This window comes from Centropristis striata, chromosome 15 (genome assembly GCF_030273125.1).
Source record: "Centropristis striata isolate RG_2023a ecotype Rhode Island chromosome 15, C.striata_1.0, whole genome shotgun sequence".
Taxonomy (NCBI): domain Eukaryota; kingdom Metazoa; phylum Chordata; class Actinopteri; order Perciformes; family Serranidae; genus Centropristis; species Centropristis striata.
Genome location: NC_081531.1, coordinates 35,348,495 through 35,369,710, shown reverse-complemented (window position 1 = coordinate 35,369,710; position 21,216 = coordinate 35,348,495). Strand labels below are relative to the sequence as shown.

General features: G+C 34.5%; 1 protein-coding gene across 1 annotated transcript in view; it reads left to right on the top strand.

Annotated features, from left to right (window-relative positions):
• The window catches only part of LOC131986364 (plastin-3-like), a 31,774-nt gene extending 15,002 nt beyond the window's left edge, over positions 1 to 16,772 (top strand). The window contains exons 4-16 of the mRNA XM_059351271.1: positions 2,726 to 2,855; positions 4,097 to 4,229; positions 5,336 to 5,417; positions 5,513 to 5,678; positions 6,534 to 6,676; positions 8,382 to 8,477; positions 8,572 to 8,767; positions 11,037 to 11,115; positions 11,206 to 11,323; positions 11,718 to 11,848; positions 13,723 to 13,846; positions 14,844 to 14,968; positions 16,180 to 16,772. Of these exons, the coding sequence (XP_059207254.1) occupies positions 2,726 to 2,855; positions 4,097 to 4,229; positions 5,336 to 5,417; positions 5,513 to 5,678; positions 6,534 to 6,676; positions 8,382 to 8,477; positions 8,572 to 8,767; positions 11,037 to 11,115; positions 11,206 to 11,323; positions 11,718 to 11,848; positions 13,723 to 13,846; positions 14,844 to 14,968; positions 16,180 to 16,312 (1,656 nt within the window). The 3' untranslated portion in view covers positions 16,313 to 16,772. The remainder of the gene's footprint in view (positions 1 to 2,725; positions 2,856 to 4,096; positions 4,230 to 5,335; positions 5,418 to 5,512; positions 5,679 to 6,533; positions 6,677 to 8,381; positions 8,478 to 8,571; positions 8,768 to 11,036; positions 11,116 to 11,205; positions 11,324 to 11,717; positions 11,849 to 13,722; positions 13,847 to 14,843; positions 14,969 to 16,179) is intronic.
• The last annotated feature ends 4,444 nt before the right edge of the window (positions 16,773 to 21,216 follow it).

Genomic DNA, 21,216 nt, shown 5'->3' with positions numbered 1-21,216 from the left:
TTTTGTGTCTTTTTTTTGGTCATTTTGTTTCCTTTTTTTGCTCATTTTGTTTCCTTTTTTTGGTCATTTTGTTTCCTTTTTTTGCTCATTTTGTGTCTTTTTTTTGGTCATTTTGTTTCCTTTTTTTGTCATTTTGTTTCCTTTTTTTTGGTCATTTTGTTTCCTTTTTTTTGTCATTTTGTGTCTTTTTTCTGTCATTTTGTGTCTTTTTTTTTGGTCATTTTTTTTTGGTCATTTTTTTTTTCATTTTTTTTGTCATTTTGTGTCTTTTTTTTTTGTCATTTTGTGTCTTTTTTTTTGGTCATTTTTGATGTCCCTGCAGGAAGGGAGGGATTTAGCTGCAAAACAGCATTGTGCCATTGTATTAGAAAGGTGTGTGTGCTTCTCTCAATGAAACACCCTTTTAAAAATGTTCTTATGGATGAGAACAACCTTTATAAAATGCATGTGGAATTAATGTGAGTATCCTTGTTTCTGGCCAAAAAAATAGCTTTTTGCTACTATGCGGAATGAATCTTTGCAAGGCCATGCTTATCTTGTTGTGGTTACCTCTTATACCTAAAGTGGCCAAAAAATTCAAGCTAGCACTCAGTGACCTCGTGCCTATTTGTGGTGTAGTGTGCTGAGCTCACAGCCTCACAGAGTCGGGCTGAATAGTTCATTGTGAGCATACCGATGCTTGTGGGGCTGAGGTCACTGATGGAGCAACGATAACTTCAGGTTCAGGAAGTATCGCTCATATTACCATATAATACGTATTGTCAAAGCAGCTTTGTGACAAACTAAATACACTATGAACTCGTACAGAGCTCTCTGTGATCCAATGAATTGTTGTTGAGAATTACTTTATGTTTAGAGATAATTAAAAGGACAGTTAATCCTTAAAATCTGAGAGCAGTTTTATGTATTTTCTTTCTAGTGTATTTAACCCTTTGATGCACAACATGGGTCAAAAATGACCCACATTCATGTTATTCAATGCTGCTGTGTGCTCCATCTTTTGATATCAACTTATTTTATGATTGAATATTCCACATATTCTTTAAATATCTTTTTGATAACAACAGATCATTATTTCCATTTTGCTTCTCATACTTTATGAAGGAAAAAACGGTTTGTATTATTACATAGCTAACTTCTTGGCTAAGTAGCTTGCTAAGCTAAATACTTAGCCAAGAAGTTAGCTCAGTATTTAGCTTAGCAAGCTACCTAGCTAAATACTTAGCCAAGAAGTTAGCTAAGTATTTAGCTTAGCAAGCTACTTAGCTAAATACTTAGCCAAGAAGTTAGCTAAGTATTTAGCTTAGCAAGCTACTTGGCTAAATACTTAGCCATGAAGTTAGCTAAGCATTTAGCTTAGCAAGCTACTTCGCTAAAAAATGTATATGGGTCATTTTTGAAGCATTAGAAGGGTAGACAACACAAAAAGGGATTTTATTCCAAAATGAATAAAGGAAACATAAAAATTAGGATGTATGATGATCAAAAACAAACTTAATTGAGGAAAACCTGGAATACTGAATGATGAAAATAATTTATTGCAAAGATATAGAACATAAAAACTCTGTCAGGTCACTTTAGACCCATGTTGTGCATCAAAGGGTTAAAATATAGCTTGATAAATAGCACTAAAGGAAAGAAAGACAGAAGGAAATCATTTTTCAGTGAACTGTCTGTAAGGACAACCACGAGGTGGGTGTGTGTGTGGAGGATGATAACAGCTGTAGCCCAGGCGGTTTACTGTTAATGTTGATAAAGATTCACTGGCACTCACACATTCAACACTGTAATACTCAGATTAGATGTTCAGTGAATGCACCGTCTCACTTTAAATCACAACATAGTGTACTGACATGCACAGTATAGTATCAGTTGCTCTTATGGACCCATTTACCCGACATCTTCCCGGACCTTTCATATTAAATTAACTCAGCTTTTCTGCCCATTTGTACATTTCAAAATCTCAGTTGCTAGTTTAGATGTTCACCTTATCTTCTCAGCCCATCGTCTATGCAAATAACTGTAAAATCTCCTTTTGATGTATCTATACACTACCGGTCAAAAGTTTTAGAACACCCCAATTTTTCCAGTTTTTTATTGAAATTCAAGCAGTTCAAGTCAAATGAACAGCTTGAAAGGGTACAAAGGTAAGTGGTGAACTGCCAGAGGTAAATAAAAAAAGGTAAGCTTAACCAAAACTGGAAAATAATGTACATTTCAGAATTATACAAGTAGGCCTTTTTCAGGGAACAAGAAATGGGTTAACATTTGTTCATCTTTGAATTCTTTTCATGTCTTTGTAAGTCAGTCTTTTTTTTGGTAATTTTGTGTCTTTTTTTGTCATTTTGTGTCTTTTTGTGTCTTTTTTGGTCATTTTGTGTCTTTTTTTGTCATTTTGTGTCTTTTTGTGTCTTTTTTCGTCATTTTGTGTCTTTTTTTTGGTCATTTTGTGTCTTTTTTTAGTCCTTTAGTCCAACATAAAATGTGATTTTGAATATTTTTTTTTACTTTCAAAACACTATCATGCTCAATAAAGAATTTTAAATGTTGCAAATGTGCATTGATTTCAGAGTACACTGAGACATTAAACTGCATCATTTTCAATTAAATTCTGGAAAAGTTGGTGTGTTCTAAAACTTTTGACCAGTAGTGTACATTAAAACAGATTAAAGCACTGTATGCTGTTTATGGAAAAGTATTGAGTATTCTTTGGTCTGATTTTTAGATTGTCCAGGACCTGAGGGGCAGCGAAATTGCAAAAACTTTTCGCAAGGCCATCAACAGAAAAGAAGGCATCCTGGCTGTCGGAGGGATGTCGGAGCAGTCGAGCGAAGGCACACAACACTCGTTCTCCGGTAGGTCATGAGTTCATCCTCCTCTTCCTCTTCCTCTCTCCAGTCGCTGCTAATGTTTGTCAGAAGCTGTTGACTTTGTACCTGCTGCACTTCAGCTGCAGATGCTCCATAATGGACAACGTGACCTACTGAACTGACTCATTATGAGCAATACTGTCACATTATGCTGTTGGTGTTTTGCCTTTTAACCCATTAAGGCCTAAAGCGCCTGGAAAAAAATGCCTGTAAAACCTCTGGGCGATTTTCAAATGACCCCCTAAAACCTGAAGTTTTTCTGGAAATTCAACACCTACTAAATAATAGATTTTTCAGCTTCTGTAGCAGATAAAAATGAAATTCAAAAAGTATTTGAGAGCTTATACCCGTGGCTTTCATACAAAGTTGAGTTTATTTGTCCAAACCTTCAATAAAGTTTTTTTAAAAATCAACAAACTCAGCAAATGTTACATTTGACTGAATAAAATATCCTATGCATAATACTAATACATGCCCATTAGCAAGATGCAAACATGATGTGACCATTGGAAGAAATAGACATAGTTCTCATTAGCCTACTGTAATAATAAAAAAAAATAATTATAATAATAATAATAAATAATAATAATAATACATTTTATATATTGCACTTTTCAGGGTACTCAACGACGCATAAAGTAATATAAGACATAAACAGTCATGATTTCTTATATCATCATCACAATCAATTAGCCTATTATTATTATTAATATTAATATATTATTAATAATATTATTATTATCTCCAGATGGCCACAAATCTGTCTGTTCTTCGGTGAAAACATGTCGTCTAAAAACATATTCCTCATCCATAAATCCTGGTCGATTGGTTCCGAGGGTTCAAAGATCAAAATAAAATCATCGGCGCTGTTTTCATCAAGATCGCTTCCGTCACTTACTGCTGAGCTCTTCCGCTATAGATATATATATATATATATATAGATATAGATATGCCTCCGCTATAGTCGTCTTCACCATGATTTAAAGTTCTGGAAAAGTCAGATGTTGCATTGCGACACTCCCACATGTATTCTGATGCATTTCAATGGCCAAGAGACCGAAAATAGGTGGAAAAAAATACAAATACTACAAAATGACATATCCGCTGTCCCGGCCTTAATGGTAGAATAACACAACAGCGCTCCTGGTTTTAATGGTAGAAATGCGGTAATGCTTTCCCGATGTCAATGGGTTAACTGATGCCTGTGTGTGTGTTTGTCCTTGCAGAGGAGGAGCGATTTGCCTTTGTAAACTGGATCAACACTGCTCTGGAAAACGACCCCGACTGCCAACACGTCCTGCCCATGGATCCCAACACAGAGTCTCTCTTCACGTGTGTCGGAGACGGTATCGTGCTCTGGTGAGACTTCCTGTTTTCACCTCAAACTCCCCCCTCCCTCACCGAGCTGAAATAAATGTCACATACCTGCATCTCATTGCACATAATGTTGTCATCACATCCTTGCTGAGGAAAAGACGAATATGAGCCTGTATCGGGATATCAATCATCCATAAAAACAGTCTGTGTGTTCATGTGTTTTAGTCTTTTTGGTCATTTAATGTCTTTTTTTGGTAATTTTGTGTCTTTTTTTTTGGTCATTTTGTTTCCTTTTTTTGTCATTTTGTGTCTTTTTTTTTTGGTCATTTTGTTTCCTTTTTTTGCTCATTTTGTGTCTTTTTTTTTTGGTCATTTTGTTTACTTTTTTTGGTCATTTTGTGTCTTTTTTTTTGGTCATTTTGTGTCTTTTTTTGGTCATTTTGTTTCCTTTTTTTGGTAATTTTGTGTCTTTTTTTTTTTTGTCATTTTGTGTCTTTTTTTTGGTCATTTTGTGTCTCTTTTTTTGGTCATTTTGTTTCCTTTTTTTGGTCATTTTGTTTCCTTTTTTTTGGTCATTTTGTCTTTTTTTTGGTCATTTTGTTTCCTTTTTTTGGTCATTTTGTTTCCTTTTTTTGTCATTTTGTGTCTTTTTTTGGTCATTTTGTTTCCTTTTTTTGGTAATTTTGTGTCTTTTTTTTTGTCATTTTGTGTCTTTTTTTTGGTCATTTTGTGTCTTTTTTTTTGGTCATTTTGTTTCCTTTTTTGGTCATTTTGTGTCTTTTTTTGTCATTTTGTTTCCTTTTTTTGGTAATTTTGTGTCTTTTTTTTTGGTCATTTTGTTTCCTTTTTTTGGTCATTTTGTTTCCTTTTTTTTGTCATTTTGTGTCTTTTTTTTGGTCATTTTGTTTCCTTTTTTTGGTAATTTTGTGTCTTTTTTGGTCATTTTGTTTCCTTTTTTTGTCATTTTGTTTCTTTTTTTTTTTTTTGGTCATTTGGTGCCTCACATTGCAAGAGAGAACTAATACGATCGTGCTATATTCATTAAAATTTTCAGCACAAAACAATGAACTTGCTATCTGATGTATTTTCCACCAACTGGATCAAATGTCTGATACAAATTCTGCTTTTTGTTTTGTACATTTGCATAGCAAAATGATAAACCTGTCAGTGCCAGAAACGATTGATGACAGGGCCATAAATAAGAAGAAGCTGACAACATTTACCACACAGGTCAGTTGGATTTACTGCATGTCTGTCAGGGCTGTTGTTAGTCCTCCGTTTTTATGATGAAAATTTTCCAACATCTGATGTTGTGAACCCTGCAGGAGAATCTGAACCTGGCCCTGAACTCAGCTTCTGCCATTGGCTGTCATGTGGTGAACATTGGTGCTTCAGACCTGAAAGAAGGGAAGCCACATCTGGTGCTGGGCCTGCTGTGGCAGATCATCAAGATCGGTCTGTTTGCTGACATCGAACTCAGCAGAAATGAAGGTACAGGACCGTTATGTAACATGTTCACTACCGGTCAAAAGTTTTAGAACAGCCCAATTTTTCCAGTTTTTTATTGAAATTCAAGCAGTTCAAGTCAAATGAACAGCTTGAAAGGGTACAAAGGTAAGTGGTGAACTGCCAGAGGTAAATAAAAAAAGGTAAGCTGAACCAAAACTGGAAAATAATGTACATTTCAGAATTATACAAGTACGGTAGGCCTTTTTCAGGGAACAAGAAATGGGTTAACAACTTAACTCTATGGAGTCTTGGGCTATTTTGTCAATTTTTAAATTCTTTTCATGTCTTTGTAAGTCATTTTGTGTCTTTTTTTAGTCATTTTGTGTCTTTTTTTAGTCATTTTGTGTCTTTTTTTGGTCATTTTGTGTCTTTTTCGGCCATTTTGTGTCTTTTTGGCCATTTTGTCTTTTTTTAGTCATTTTGTGTCTTTTTTAGTCATTTTGTGTCTTTTTTTTTGTCATTTTGTGTCTTTTTTTTAGTCATTCTGTGTCTTTTTTTGGTCATTTTGTGTCTTTTTTTTTGTCATTTTGTGTCTTTTTTTTTGTTATTTTGTGTCTTTTTTTTTGTCATTTTGTGTCTTTTTTAGTCCTTTAGTCCAACATAAAATGTGATTTTGAATCTTTTTTTTACTTTCAAAACACTATCATGCTCAATAAAGAATTTTAAATGTTGCAAATGTGCATTAATTTCAGAGTAGACTGAGACATTAAACTGCATCATTTTCAATTAAATTCTGGAAAAGTTGGTGTGTTCTAAAACTTTTGACCAGTAGTGTATGTGAGTCTGGGTTTCCTGGTCTGTTGAGTATCTAAACGGGTCTTTAACGCCCCTCTGCAGCGCTGGCAGCATTGCTGAGAGACGGGGAGACCCTGGAGGACCTGATGAAGCTGTCTCCAGAAGAACTGCTGCTGCGCTGGGCAAACTTTCATCTGGAAAACGCTGGCTGGCAGAAGATCAACAACTTCAGTTCTGACATCAAGGTGGGTTTACTCAATAATATTGAAGATGGCGTATCTACACAGTAGATCAGACCTGGGCATTGGGCACATCCGGCCCGTTGGCTGTCCTTGTCCGGCCCGCGTGAGGTTACCCAGAAATTAGAAATCAATATAACCGCAGTGCTTTTATTTTGAAAAAAATAGCAAACATTAGCATTAGCACTAGAGCTAACAAGCACTTTTACTATAGTTAAGACAACAAATATAGCCACTAATATGTATGACAGAAGAAAATAAACTTTAACAAACCTTGTGCCCTGTCAGCCAGCCACTATAGAAGCCTTTTGGATACTTTATATCAACTTTATATGAATTACTACGCACTCGTTATTATTTACCATTCGTTTTTTCATTTAACCGTTCTACCGGTTATTTCCTGTCACTACCTTTCAAAATGAAAGCACCCGTTTCACACTGGACGGCACCTTTTCAAAAATAAAAGCATCACAACATTGTAAAACACCTTGAAAATGTACAAACATGAAAAACAAGCTATATAATACAAAAACACAAATAGGAAGCTTACTAAAGGTCATTTACAGTTGTGTTTAAAATAAATGGAAAAGTGATATAGTGATTGGAGTATTAACTACTTTTTACTGCTTTGATTTACTCCACATTAACAGTCTCATCATAACTGGTTTTCCTATCAGTAGCAGCTCAAAACCAGATAATTTACTGTATTTTATAAAGCGATTAAATTAATATTAAGCAGAATTTAGTTCAGAGTTTTGGTCCGGCCCCGTAACCTTCGTGGTATTGGTCATGTGGCCCCTTGGGGAAATTAATTGCCCACCCCTGCAGTAGATGCTGGTAGAGAAACTACTTTTAAGAGAAAATACTGGTTACAAGATCAAAAGTTTGGGGTTTAAGGTTCTTTGAGAGAGTCTGTCACTTGTTTATCTCACACACACCAACACGGTGTGTGTGTCAGCACACTGGGCCAGACAGGACATGTTTGTTTGCACAACTCACTCACAAATATACGCCTCCACTGCTCCACAGATAGGGTTGAATGGGTAGTGTCTCTTTCCTGGAAATATTGTCAAATGCAAATGAAAGCACTGAAGGTTTAGTCTTTTTGGTCATTTAATGTCTTTTTTTGGTCATTTTGTGTCTTTTTTTTGGGTCATTTTGTGTCTTTTTTTTTGGTCATTTTGTTTACTTTTTTTTGTCATTTTGTTTACTTTTTTTTGTCATTTTGTGTCTTTTTTTGGTCATTTTGTTTCCTTTTTTTGGTCATTTTGTGTCTTTTTTGGTCAATTTGTGTCTTTTTTGGTCATTTTGTGTCTTTTTTTGTCATTTTGTGTCTTTTTTTTTGGGTCATTTTGTGTCTTTTTTTGGTCATTTTGTGTCTTTTTTTTGGTCATTTTGTTTCCTTTTTTTTGTCATTTTGTGTCTTTTTTTGGTCATTTTGTGTCTTTTTTTTGGTCATTTTGTTTCCTTTTTTTGTCATTTTGTGTCTTTTTTTTGGTCATTTTGTTTCCTTTTTTTGTCATTTTGTGTCTTTTCTTTTGGTCATTTTGTTTCCTTTTTTTTGGTCATTTTGTGTCTTTTTTGGTCATTTTGTGTCTTTTTTTGGTCATTTTGTGTCTTTTTTGAGACTAGTCTCCACACTACAGTTTTGATACACAGCGTTTCTTGTCCATTCATTAGTAGAAATCTAACTGTTTGTGTTATTTTCCAGGACTCGAAGGCCTATTTCCACCTCCTGAATCAAATTTCTCCAAAAGGCACCGAGGAGGATGAGCCACGCATAGACATCAACATGGCAGGCTTCAGTGTAAGCTCTCTGACAGCTGAGCATCTCCAGCACATGGTGGCAGCTGTAGGGCGTCTCTGATTAGAGCATGTGGTCTCTGTGTGTGTTTGTTCAGGAGAAAGACGACGTGAAGAGGGCCGAGGCCATGCTGCAGCAGGCCGACAAGCTCGGCTGTCGACAGTTTGTCACCCCAGCTGACGTCGTCAGTGGAAACCCCAAACTCAACCTCGCCTTTGTGGCGAATCTGTTCAACAAATATCCAGCGCTGACCAAACCTGAGAATGAAGACATTGACTGGGGACTGTTGGAAGGTGAGAAATTATAATAGTCAGGCGGCTTAGGACCAGATTTAAGAATAAACACGTCGAACAAAAGCACCAAATTTTTTCCACATGCTCTCTATCACCATAGGTTTAAATTTTTGGTAGGAGCCACTTCATCAAGATTGTGGATCGGAGATGGCACCCATATAAAGTCTATGAGAACCAATATATCTTCCAATCCACTTAAAAGGTCAATCTTGGTGTCAAAATATGCATTTTCTGGGTCAAGGAATCATTTAAAGCTATTGAGAATATCACTAGATGATTATTTGATCAAATAGATATGTTCATTTTCACCCAGACTGGTAGGTCTTCAAGTGCTGCAGCAGGGAATCCTGAGCTGAAAATGAATCTATGTTCACGGGAGAGAGCGGATTAGCTGCAATGTACACTGCTCAAAAAAAAATCAAGGGAACGTTTTAATCTCATGTCAGATCTCTAGTGATATTCTCAATAGCTTTAAATGATTCCTTGACACAGAAAATGCATATTTTGACACCAAGATTGACCTTTTAAGTGGATTGGAAGATATATTGGTTCTCATAGACTTCATATGGGTGCCATCTCCGATCCACAATCTTGATGAAGTGGCTCCTACCAAAAATTTAAACCTATGGTGATGGAGAGCATGTGGAAAAAATGTGGTGCTTTTGTCCGACGTGTCCCCTTTATTCTTAAATCTGGTCCTAAGCTGCCTGACTATAACTTTAACTTCTCATTTTAGAGCTTTGTAATGTTTCTTTTTCACAAATCTCTCACTTTCCATCCCTGCTACTGTCATAAAGGTCCACTTGAGAACAAATAAGGTTAAAATACACGTATAACTACTTTTACAGCCTGAGAAAACCTGCTCTAAACAAACAGCTGCTGTTTGTATCTCACTAACTGGCCTACAGGCTTATTTAGCATAGAAACTCATTTATTATTACAATTTGACAGTAAGCCACTCCTGACTTTGGCTCAAATTTGAACATGAATTGAAAACAAGTCAGTGATATTTCCCTAGCTACCACGTATTTTGCTTATAGAGCGAGAAGAGTGACCACAGGCCTTTTCAGTTCTCCTGAGACAAGCGAGCTACATGTTTAAACTTCCTGTTTGGCTGCCAGCTAAGGCCTAGTCTACACACATACACAGGTATTATTTAAAACATTGCTTTGGTCTTCCATCATGCAATAAGCTCACAGTAAACAGCTTGTGTTGACATGTGGATATGGAGTTTCTGCTTTGCAACGTCAGAATTTGTGCCGTATCTTCTTCACAAATGAGGCAACATTTTATGCAAGGCCAATACATGGCCAATAAAATGCTTGTTCTAACTTTGCAAACATGACTTTTTACATGTTTAGACATAAATATACACACAAATGTACTCTTGCACTATATTGAGCAACTGACACCATAATATGGTAGAGCCGGACCAAAACTCGGAACTAAATTCTGCTCAATATTAATTAAATTGCTTTATAAAATACAGTAAATTATCTGGTTTTGAGCTGCTACTGATAAGAATACATGTTATGATAAGACTGTTAATGTGGAGTAAATCAAATATATCATTAAAAAGTAGTAAATACTCCAATCACTATAACACCTTTAGCAAGGTTCCTATAGGTGTTTTTGTATTATATAGCTTGTTTTTTCATGTTTGTAAATTTTCTAGGTGTTTTACAATGTTGTGATGCTTTTATAAAGTATCAGAAAGGCTTCTATAGTGGCTGACAGGTTGTTAAAGTTTATTTTCTTCTGTCATATATATTAGTGGCTATATTTGTTGTCTTAACTATAGTAAAAGTGCTGTTAGCTCAAGTGCTAATGCTAATGTTTGTTATTGCTCTTATGGTGGATTCACAAGGTGACCAAGGAATGTTTTATTTTTATTTTCATGGAGCTACTATTAAAATAAATAAATTAATACTACTAAACATACATTCAAACCACAAAAACAATATAGAGCATGTATTTTATGCAGTAAACCAGTAATATATTAACTTTATGCAAAAAGCAATACGTGTTTTTGACAAGGTACCGAGGTAACTCGGGTAACTCAGATATACGTAAATCGCCTTCAAAATAAAAGCACTGCGGTTGTATTGATTTCTAATTTCTGGGTAACCTCACGCGGGCCGCCCAATGCCCAGATCTGCTCTTGACGGAGCCTCAACTGCCTTATTAGATGTAGATTTTTTTTTTAAACCCCCAGAGTATTTTAGACTGTGTACACCAGGTCTAAACCCCATGATCCTTTTCTGTCTAGGTGAGACACGAGAAGAAAGGACATTCAGAAACTGGATGAACTCTCAGGGAGTAAACCCACATGTCAATCATCTCTACGGGTACGTACCACCACCGAGGTGCTAGGACACAACTCTTCTCACTCCTATACACACTTTATAATGATTATCAAACTCAATCTTGTCTTGCAGAGACCTGCAGGATGCCATGGTGATCCTTCAACTCTATGAGAAGATAAAAGTGCCAGTTGACTGGAACAACAAGGTCAACAAGCCGCCTTACCCAAAGATTGGAACCAACATGAAAAAGGTACATCAGATTGCTTCTAATCCAAAGAAAAAGTAAAAAAAAAACCAAAAACTCTTTAGCTATATTATTGTTTTATTGTTATTTATTTATTTCCTCTCCATTTTTTTAATTTTAATTTTTTTTTAAATATTTAATTTATTTAATTTATTCATTAATATGATTTAATTTAATTTATTTATTATTATTTATTAATTAATACATTTATTTTATTTTATTTTATTTTTTATTAACTCAAGTATTTGTTTTCCTCCGAGATGGGGTTTTATGACTGTATGTTTGTTGTTGTGTTCATCGTGTATTACATTTTGGGAAAAAACTCAATAAATAAAGTTTTGAAAAAAAAAAAAAAACTCCTTAGCTGCTTTTTGACAATACATTTTCTCAACATCCCTAGTTGGAGAATTGTAACTATGCAGTGGATCTGGGCAAATCGGCCAAGTTTTCCCTGGTTGGCATCGGCGGGCAGGACCTGAACGATGGCAACGCTACGCTGACTCTGGCGCTGGTGTGGCAGCTGATGAGAAGGTGAGACACAATAAATCAAACTTGTATTGTATATTTGTATTTGTATAGCACTTTTACTACCAATAAAATGTGACACAAAGTGCTTCACACAACCGTCACATTAAATTACTTCATAATTAATAGAGGTAATAAGAACAGCATTCAATAATAATTTAAAACAAGAACTGAAAATGCTAACCGCAACCTGTACCAAGAGGTAAAAACACATCAAATTATAAAAATAAACTAAAAAAAAAAGGAGAAAACAATACATGGTAACCCATTGAGGCCTGAAAAATCGCTGGGCGATTTTAAAATAAGCCTCTTATTTTCTGGTGTTTGTAATGCCATTATTAACACTTATATAAGCTTATAAACACACATTAATGTTAATAAGCATCTTGTAAGGACTTACAAGGGCCTTATTACTTGTTAATTAATGGTTATTACAAGGACCTTAATATGAAGCGTTCCCCTGTTATTCAGTACTTAAATTAACCCATTGAAGCCTGGAAAGCAGATACGTTGTTTTGTAGTATTTGTATAAGCTCTCAAATACTTTTTGATCTGCTACAGAGGCTGAAAAATCTATTATTTAGTAGAAGCGTTGACACTTCTGTTGAATTTCCAGAAAAACTTCAGGATTTAGGGGCTTATTTTAAAATCGCCCAGAGGTTTTACAGGCATTTTAGGCCTCAATGGGTTAAAGTACACAAGTAAGACAAATAAAGAACTAAACATGACAAATGAGGGCCTTTAAAAGTGTGTATAGTCTGGGACCAGGACACATAAAAGTCAAGAGGAGGCTTGGGATATTTGGATACATGATCTTGGATTAATGTAGAATACAGCTGCATCCAAATAACACTTTATTTTCTACTCTGCAGGTCTTTGTGGCATCATCTTCATTGTTCGTTTTATTGTGTTTACTGTAAACAGTTTCTGGGTCGTTTGTGACCTCCAGTTCATGCGGGTGGCGTCGTTAAAGTGTGTTCCTCCAGATTGAGACCACGTTCCCATAAACTCAGTTGCCAGGATGCGTGTTGACATATTCAGTGTTTTTACATATTTCATATGTTTCTGTCTGCGTGTCACAACAATACAGAAGAACACGATGGCTAAAAGAAAAAGGGTCCAGAACAAGGTTATTATAGTTAACGAAAACTAACGAAATAACGAAAACTAGAATTGAAAAAACATTTTCGTTAACTGAAATAAAAATAAAAACTAGAGTTTAAAAAAAACAGTAACTAACTAAAACTGTATTGTGAGGTTACAAAACTAACTAAAACTAACTAAAATTATAGTGAAAATGTCCTTAGCTTTCGTTTTTGTCAACTTTTTTCATTCATAATTCAGTGTTTCTATTTGAACATGCAACACATGGTGAATATGTTTACTGAGACTGGGATGTTTACACTAGAACCAAAATACAAAACACCCAGAACTGTAAGAGTTAATAACCTTATTGAGGCTGAGATGATAAACCAAAGGAAATAAAGGAAACATTTATTATGACCTCTTTGAATCTGGCAGCCAACACATAGCCCATTACAACAAAACTAAAACTAACACTAAAACTAATAAAAACTAAACTAAAACTAAGCATTTTCAAAAAATAAAAACTAAACTAAAACTAGCAAACGCACTCTAAAAACTAACTAAAACTAACTGAATTTGAAAACAAAAATTCACAACGAAATTAAAACTAAAACTAATGAAAAATCCAAAACTATTATAACCTTGGTCCAGAACCCAGAACCCTCCACAGCCCTGCAGAGGAAACAGATATCTGTTGGATGATGGGTGTTCTTATGTTCCTATGTCTTTGGTCACCAGTGGATAATAATTAAACTGGAGTGTAAAATACATATTGTGCTTCTTCACTCTTTCAGATATACGTTGAATATACTGGAGGACCTGGGCGACGGAGAGAAAGTTAATGATGACATCATCGTAAAGTGGGTGAACAAAACGTTGTCGGAAGCTGGAAAATCTACAAAGATTTCGAGCTTTAAGGTAAACCTGTTTTCCTTAAATGACATTTAACCTTTAACCACTATCTTTCAAAATAAAATGAGAAAAACTTTTTTATATATATTTACTGTATTAACATAACAAAAAGCTGTGGCGGTTTTTTTTTGTTGCTCTTTTTTACTCACTCTTGTATTTCCCTGCAATATACACTACTGGTCAAAAGTTTTAGAACACACCAACTTTTCCAGAATTTAATTGAAAATGATGCAGTTTAATGTCTCAGTGTACTCTGAAATGAATGCACATTTGCAACATTTAAAATTCTTTATTGAGCATGATAGTGTTTTGAAAGTAAAAAAAAAGACACAAAATTACTAAAAAAAGACACCAAGAGACACAAAATGACCAAAAAAAGACACAAAATGACCAAAAAAGACATGAAAAGACTTTAGGCTTATTTATTTCATTTTAGTAATTATTTTCCATTAGTGAATTAATGTACAGTACAGGCCAAAAGTTTGGACACACCTTCTCATTCAATGCGTTTCCTTTATTTTCATGACTATTTACATTGTAAATTCATCAAAACTATGAATGAACACATGTGGAATTATGTACTTAACAAAAAAGTGTGAAATAACTGAAAACATGTCTTATATTCTAGTAAGCAAAGGGTGGTTACTTTGAGGAATCTAAAATACAAGACATGTTTTCAGTTATTTCACACTTTTTTTGTTAAGTACATAATTCCATATGTGTTCATTCATAGTTTTGATGCCTTCAGTGAGAATCTACAATGTAAATAGTCATGAAAATAAAGAAAAACGCATTGAATGAGAACGTGTGTCCAAACTTTTGGCCTGTACTGTATGTTCGAGGGGATATAAATGAAAATGTTTGTACATTTGACATAAAGTTTGATATGCACTTGAAACTTCGATAAAAAATATTGTAAAAAAAAAAAAAAAAAAAAGTCAAACGAAGCTGTCAGTCAGGTAAACCATTGCGTTGACATCTCCGTGTGCTCTGTGTTGACCAGGACAAAGAGATCAGCAGCAGCTTGGCGGTGTTGGAACTGATCGACGCCATCCAGCAAGGCAGCGTCAACTACGAGCTGATCAAAACCGGCAGCCTCTCTGAAGACGACAAGCTGGAAAACGCCAAGTAAGATTTGGACTTAACAAGAGAAAATTATTTCCAACAACGATGCATGAAACAGTGAAATTGTGCATAAACAACCTTTGGGCTTGCACAAGTGCAGTTACTGCATTTTTCCACAACAATAATACTGATAACCGCTTTACTTTATACACTGTAATCATCTCCATCATAACACATGTTTTTATACTGTAGAATAAAGATTTACCTTTTAAAAGATAAATAAATAAATATAAACTTCAGTAACATGGTGGTATATCCATATTTTGTATTATATAGTTGTTTAATTTCACACATTATGAGATAAAGCTTTTATTGGTAACGCTTTATAATAAGGTCCTTAATAACCATTAATTAACAAGTAATAAGGCATTGTTCTCGCTTTAGATCCGGTAGTTGCAAAAAGCATAGTTAACTTATAGTTAACTTATAATAGATGAGCAATAAAGTATATTTTAATATCAATAAGCAAATAAAATAAGATTAATAAAGGCATGGCAAAGACATAATGGGTGGGTCATGGGTGTTGTAGTGCCATTATTAACACTTATATAAGCTTATAAACACACAATAATGTTAATAAGCATCTTGTAAGGACTTACAAGGGCCTTATTACTTGTTAATTAATGGTTATTACAAGGACCTTAGGTAACACTTTACAATAACAACTAAATAATGTTTATAGATGGTTTATAAACCAATTATTAACCATTTACAAAGTGCTTTACGTATTTTATCGTTAAATGTTTTCAACCGATTTCTTAAAGGTATATGAATAATTTCAAAATCATTAACATACTTAATGTGGAGTTAAAAATATTAAAATGGGTGCAACTAAAACCATTTATAAACAATTAATTATAATTTAATTGTTTGTTAATGGTAAAGTAACTATAAACTTACATTAATAGACATGTTTATAAATGAATATACATCTTTTTGCCATTTATACATGATTAAGTTAGTTAAACATTGATAAATTATGTATTTACCATTCTAAATGGTCTATAAACAGTTTATAAATGATGATTAAACATTAATAAACTGAACTAAATCTATTTACCGTTTATAAATGATGGTTATTGTAAAGTCTTACCGGACCTTAATATAAAGCATTACCCATTTTTTTTATGACAAAAAATAAAGAGAAGCAACCTTTTTCTTTTATCCGTGTGAAAAGGTTTCTAAAGGGAGTCACATTCTCTGTCACCCCGTAGATACGCCGTCTCGATGGCGAGGAAGATCGGAGCGCGGGTCTACGCGCTCCCTGAGGACCTGGTGGAGGTGAAGCCCAAGATGGTGATGACAGTCTTTGCCTGTTTGATGGGTCGGGGGATGAAGCGAGCCTGAGAGACTTGCTGGGACCATTGTGACACTAAATCATACCCACAAGCGTTTTGAAGAATTGCCCCAACTGAAGGAATGATTTTTCTTTTTTTTATCATCATTATTATTATTATTTTGAATACAACAAACATGCTGTCAAAATTGGAAATTCGCACACGTCCCTGCCTCTTTTGGAAGTGTTTACTGAAGAATAATAATGTCCTCTTATTTAAATCCACAAAATTTCTACAGAGATGGGTCTCGTGTTACAGGGAACAACTTGTTACTTTAAAATATGCAGAACGCTTGGTTCCTGTATAAGAAGGCTGTTTTTAAAAAAAAAAAACGAGCATTCGTATTTCCAGCTGCAAGGTTGTTTACATATTTTTACTCAGACTGATAAGTAAATTATATCCTGAACTCAGCAACACACATTCCTAAATACCGTACAAATCAACATGGTCTCACAGAAATCCGTGGAATAGCCACGGATTTCGCTTAACTCAAAATCCGTGGAATAGCCACGGAATCACTCAAATTTCCGTGAAACTGACACGGATTTCGCTACAATGCAAGTTAATGACAGTCATGTCCCGTGGCTATTCCATGGATATTTGTTCCTATTGGTTTGTTCCAAGTCACGTGACTTTCAAGGTCCCAGCGGTCAGAACAAAAAACATGGCGGACAGTTCTCTCATTTTATTGAAAAAAATCAATATTTTGACTTAGTTTCTGCATAAAAATGGATTTTGATCACATTTCTAGCAAGAAATATATGTTTTATTTTCTATTTTCTTCACCACAAAGTGATTATGAACATTCACTGAGTGAATATTTAGAAAATAAAACATATATTTCTCGCTAGAAATGTGATCAAAATCCATTTTTATGCAGAAACTAAATCAAAATATTGATTTTTTTCACAAAAAAATGAGAGAACTGTCCGCCATGTTTTTGTTCTGACTGCCGGGACCTTGAAAGTCACGTGACTTGGAACAAACCAATAGCCACGGTATATGACTGTCATTAACTTGCGTTGTAGCGAAATCCGTGTCAGTTTCACGGAAATTTGAGCGATTCCGTGGCTATTCCACGGATTTTGAGTTAAGCAAAATCCGTGGCTATTTCACGGATTTCTGTGAGACCAGGTTGGTACAATATAATGCTTGACAAGGCAAAAAAATAAATAAATAAGTGAGGCGAGATGTTTTCGGTGGAGCACACGTCAAAAAACACCCAAACATTGCCTTTTTATTAATGAAGTACAAGCATGTCTTAATAACTGGCACCATAAACGTCTACATATCTGTATACAGAAGCCATAAGGTCAAATTATAGTCATGACCAGCCTGGCGTGCTGTCTGTATTCCTGTACTCGTCATTTGTCTGTTTTTTGTTTTGTTTTTTTTGGGTTTCTGGTCTGTTTGTTTGTTTGGATTAGTTTTCTGTGGTCTGTTACGTTGGAGGAGGAGCAGGCGGACTGGACTCTCCTGGCTTCTGCTGTGCCTTCATGATTTGTACTCTCGCTTTCAGGTTTTTCCCCTTTTTTTTTTTTTTTTTTTTTGTATTCAACATTACTAAATATAAACAGCAACTTCATTCCAGGTATCTTCATGATATTCTATGACAACGGGCCAAATTGTATTTGGTCTCATGTTCATGTCTACTCTTAAGTGCTTTACATGTAACAATAAATATGAATTTGAAAAATGCTCATGTTTTAATTTTATAGTTTCTGGTTACACTGCAAAAAAAGAAAAGTTGGGTGAACTCAAAATTTCAAGGCAACAAACTTCGATAAAATTTAAAGTTGGACAATTAAACTAAGTATTTTAAGTTTTGTTTTTAAATTTGCTAAACTCTGAATTCAGAATTTTGCCAACTCAACTGTAATTTGTACTAACTTATAATTTTACATTGTAATAACTTTTAATCCTTACTTCTGCTAACTTCTGCAATGTGCTGAATTGGCACGATTGTAACGCTGCTATGAAATGTCAGCTAATGTTGCGACCACAATGTTGAGTTAGCATTGATACGCTAATGGCTACTCTTGTAGCTGTAACAAGCAGCGCCGCTAGCATCAGTTAGCCGCTAGCATCAGTTAGCCGCTAGCATCAGTTAGCCGCTAGCATCAGTTAGCCGCTAGCTTTTGCTAATGCCCGCATTTCCCAACAAAGAAATAAGAGTTATCAGAACTATTGTCCCTTGTTGTGAACCCCAACTTAAAGATATAAGTAACAACAACTCACCAACTTGTTTTTGAGCAGACAACTGGCTTCCTTTGTTGTGCTAACTTACATTATTGCCCTAAATGTCAATAATTTATATTTCCAAGTTTTACCAACTTAAATCACTGTTTTAGGCCAAAAAACACAAGTTGGCTTTCTTGCAGTGTATGGGCTTGAGCACAAATTTAGTTTTTTCATCCTCATGATAGATCTAAAAATAATAGGAAGCTTATAGCATTTTTTTAAGACTTTATCCCTCCAGGAAGTTGGGTTTTTTTTTAATAAAAATGTAATCAAAGTGGATTTAAACACACAATATGACATTTTTTCATAGTTGGGGGTCTCTCAATGAAAATAATAACAAAAGACAGAGTTGAAGACCACTTTGCCTGGCCAGGGGATCTGAAAGAGTTTGTTGTTCAGGAGTTTTTGGAAGTTGAATTATCCACACAGACGTACAAGGTGAAAACTACCAGCAGCACATTTTTAATGCTAGTAAACTTAAGCATGAACAAAATGTGGTACACTGAATAACCTGACTTGTAAGATGATAATCAGTTGTAGGCAAAAAGCTAAAAAAAAAAAAAAAAAAAAATGCTAACTAGAAGAGGATTATAAGTTACATAGAGTCTAATATCTGCCCTTCAGTCTGAGGCTTTAAAAAAAATACTGTAATCTACTGAATTTAACAAACTTTCACTTTTTAATTCTTATTAAAAATAATAATAGAATAAGAAACAATGACTTACAGAGTCTACATTTGTCTTGCATGTAAACTTGCATATCTGAACTTAAATGTGTTCGCTTTTTATTAAATGCCCTCTGGGTTAAATTACTTTTATGTTCAACCACTCATAGTACAAACTGGTGTTACTACATTCAAACGGTAGTAAGAAGAAAATGAATTAAAACAAAATACATTAGTAAATAAAAACACAAGTGAGCAAATCAGTCAATAAAAAAAAGTTCCAAAAGGAAAGAGTGCCACCAGTGGTTGTTTTAGGAAGTAAATATTCAAACTAAGGCAAAGACATAAAAAAAAAAAGAAACACTAAAGGTTTGGAAGCCTGAACCTTGAGCTGAGCTTCCTTCTGTGTTTTATGACAGAAGTACGACACGTTTTGCACACTTGTTTTGGGGTAAAATTGTATTGTAAGTATGGCTAATGAGCAACTGCTTTAACCCATAAGAACCTATGGTGACACCAGTGTAACAAACACTTTAAATGTTTAAAAAGTAGCTAATTTTAAAAGCTTATTTGTTGGTTCTAGGCTAAGTTTAAACCCATTTAACAATTATAATCTGTTAAAAAGGTGTCCTTTATTACATTTAACTTATTCTTACCTTATTTCCAGAACAAATTAAAGTCACAATTTTGATATATGTTATGGAGATGCAAACAAAAAGGCAAATGTTTTATTTGTTTTTATTTGTAATTGATTTATTCTTATTTTTGTTACTTAAAAACAAATCTGAAATCTTAAACAGCACTATTAATGTCACATTTTCCTATATGTTATGGAGATGAAAGAAAAATGCAAATTTGTGTTTATGTAAGCAGAAATTGTGTCTTGTAGGTTTTTTTATTTTAAAACAAGAAATATAAACATAAATACCATAAACGCCCAATGTAACGTTTATGTATCACCACAGATCTTTGACATTAAAGGGTAGAATTTTTTTTAAAACACCATAACAGAACATCGTCTGTGGTATATCCCCCATAATTGTCCTTTAAGGATTACTGCGTCTGGCTTCTTATGGGTTAAATGCCAACTTTAACCTTTTTTTTTTTTACCAAGGTGGACAAGAAGCTCTCAACAAACTCAGAAATGATAATCTATTGCTACAACTCTATCTGCTGCTCATTAAGATTCATGTCATGATAAATGTCAAATGAACCTTTATGATCCTAGATAGATAGATAGATAGATATACTTTATTTATCCCAAGCTGGGAAATTACAGTGTATCCTCATATTCTCTTTACCGCTTCTCCTTTCTCTTATCTTTGTTACTTCCCTGATGCTTTTATTTTCTTCCCTTTTTACATTGTAAAACACTTTAAATAGTGCATTTATAATATATGCATTTATTGTTGTTTGTGTTTCCTGCTGCTCTTTGATGCATGACTGTTCAGTCCCAAAAGGACGATAATGCATTATGATATTCTGTCAATCTGTCTGTCCTACAGTTTATTATGTGTCTGGTGGTACAACAGGGGACAGCGGTGACAGATTGTAGTTTCCTGTTCACTGGCCTGAATCTCAGTCCGGTATTTAATCCTTTGGGCTCGACTCCCTGATGGGTTTCTCAGTGAGTCTCCAGTTTTCTAAGGATCCGATTAAAGCTCAGACTGTCGGGCTGAGAGCTGACACTGTCTCCTGTGGATCTTCATCATCTGGATTTTTCAGCACCATTTGAAAAAAAACAAACACTTGAGAGCATTATAGCAGGATCGAAACGTACACTACTGGTCAAAAGTTTTAGAACACACCAACTTTTCTAGAATTTAATTGAAAATGATGCAGTTTAATGTCTCAGTGTACTCTGAAATTAATGCACATTTGCAACATTTAAAATTCTTTATTGAGCATGATAGTGTTTTGAAAGTAAAAAAAAGATTCAAAATCACATTTTATGTTGGACTAAAGGACTAAAAAAAAAGACACAAAATGACAAAAAAAGACACAAAATG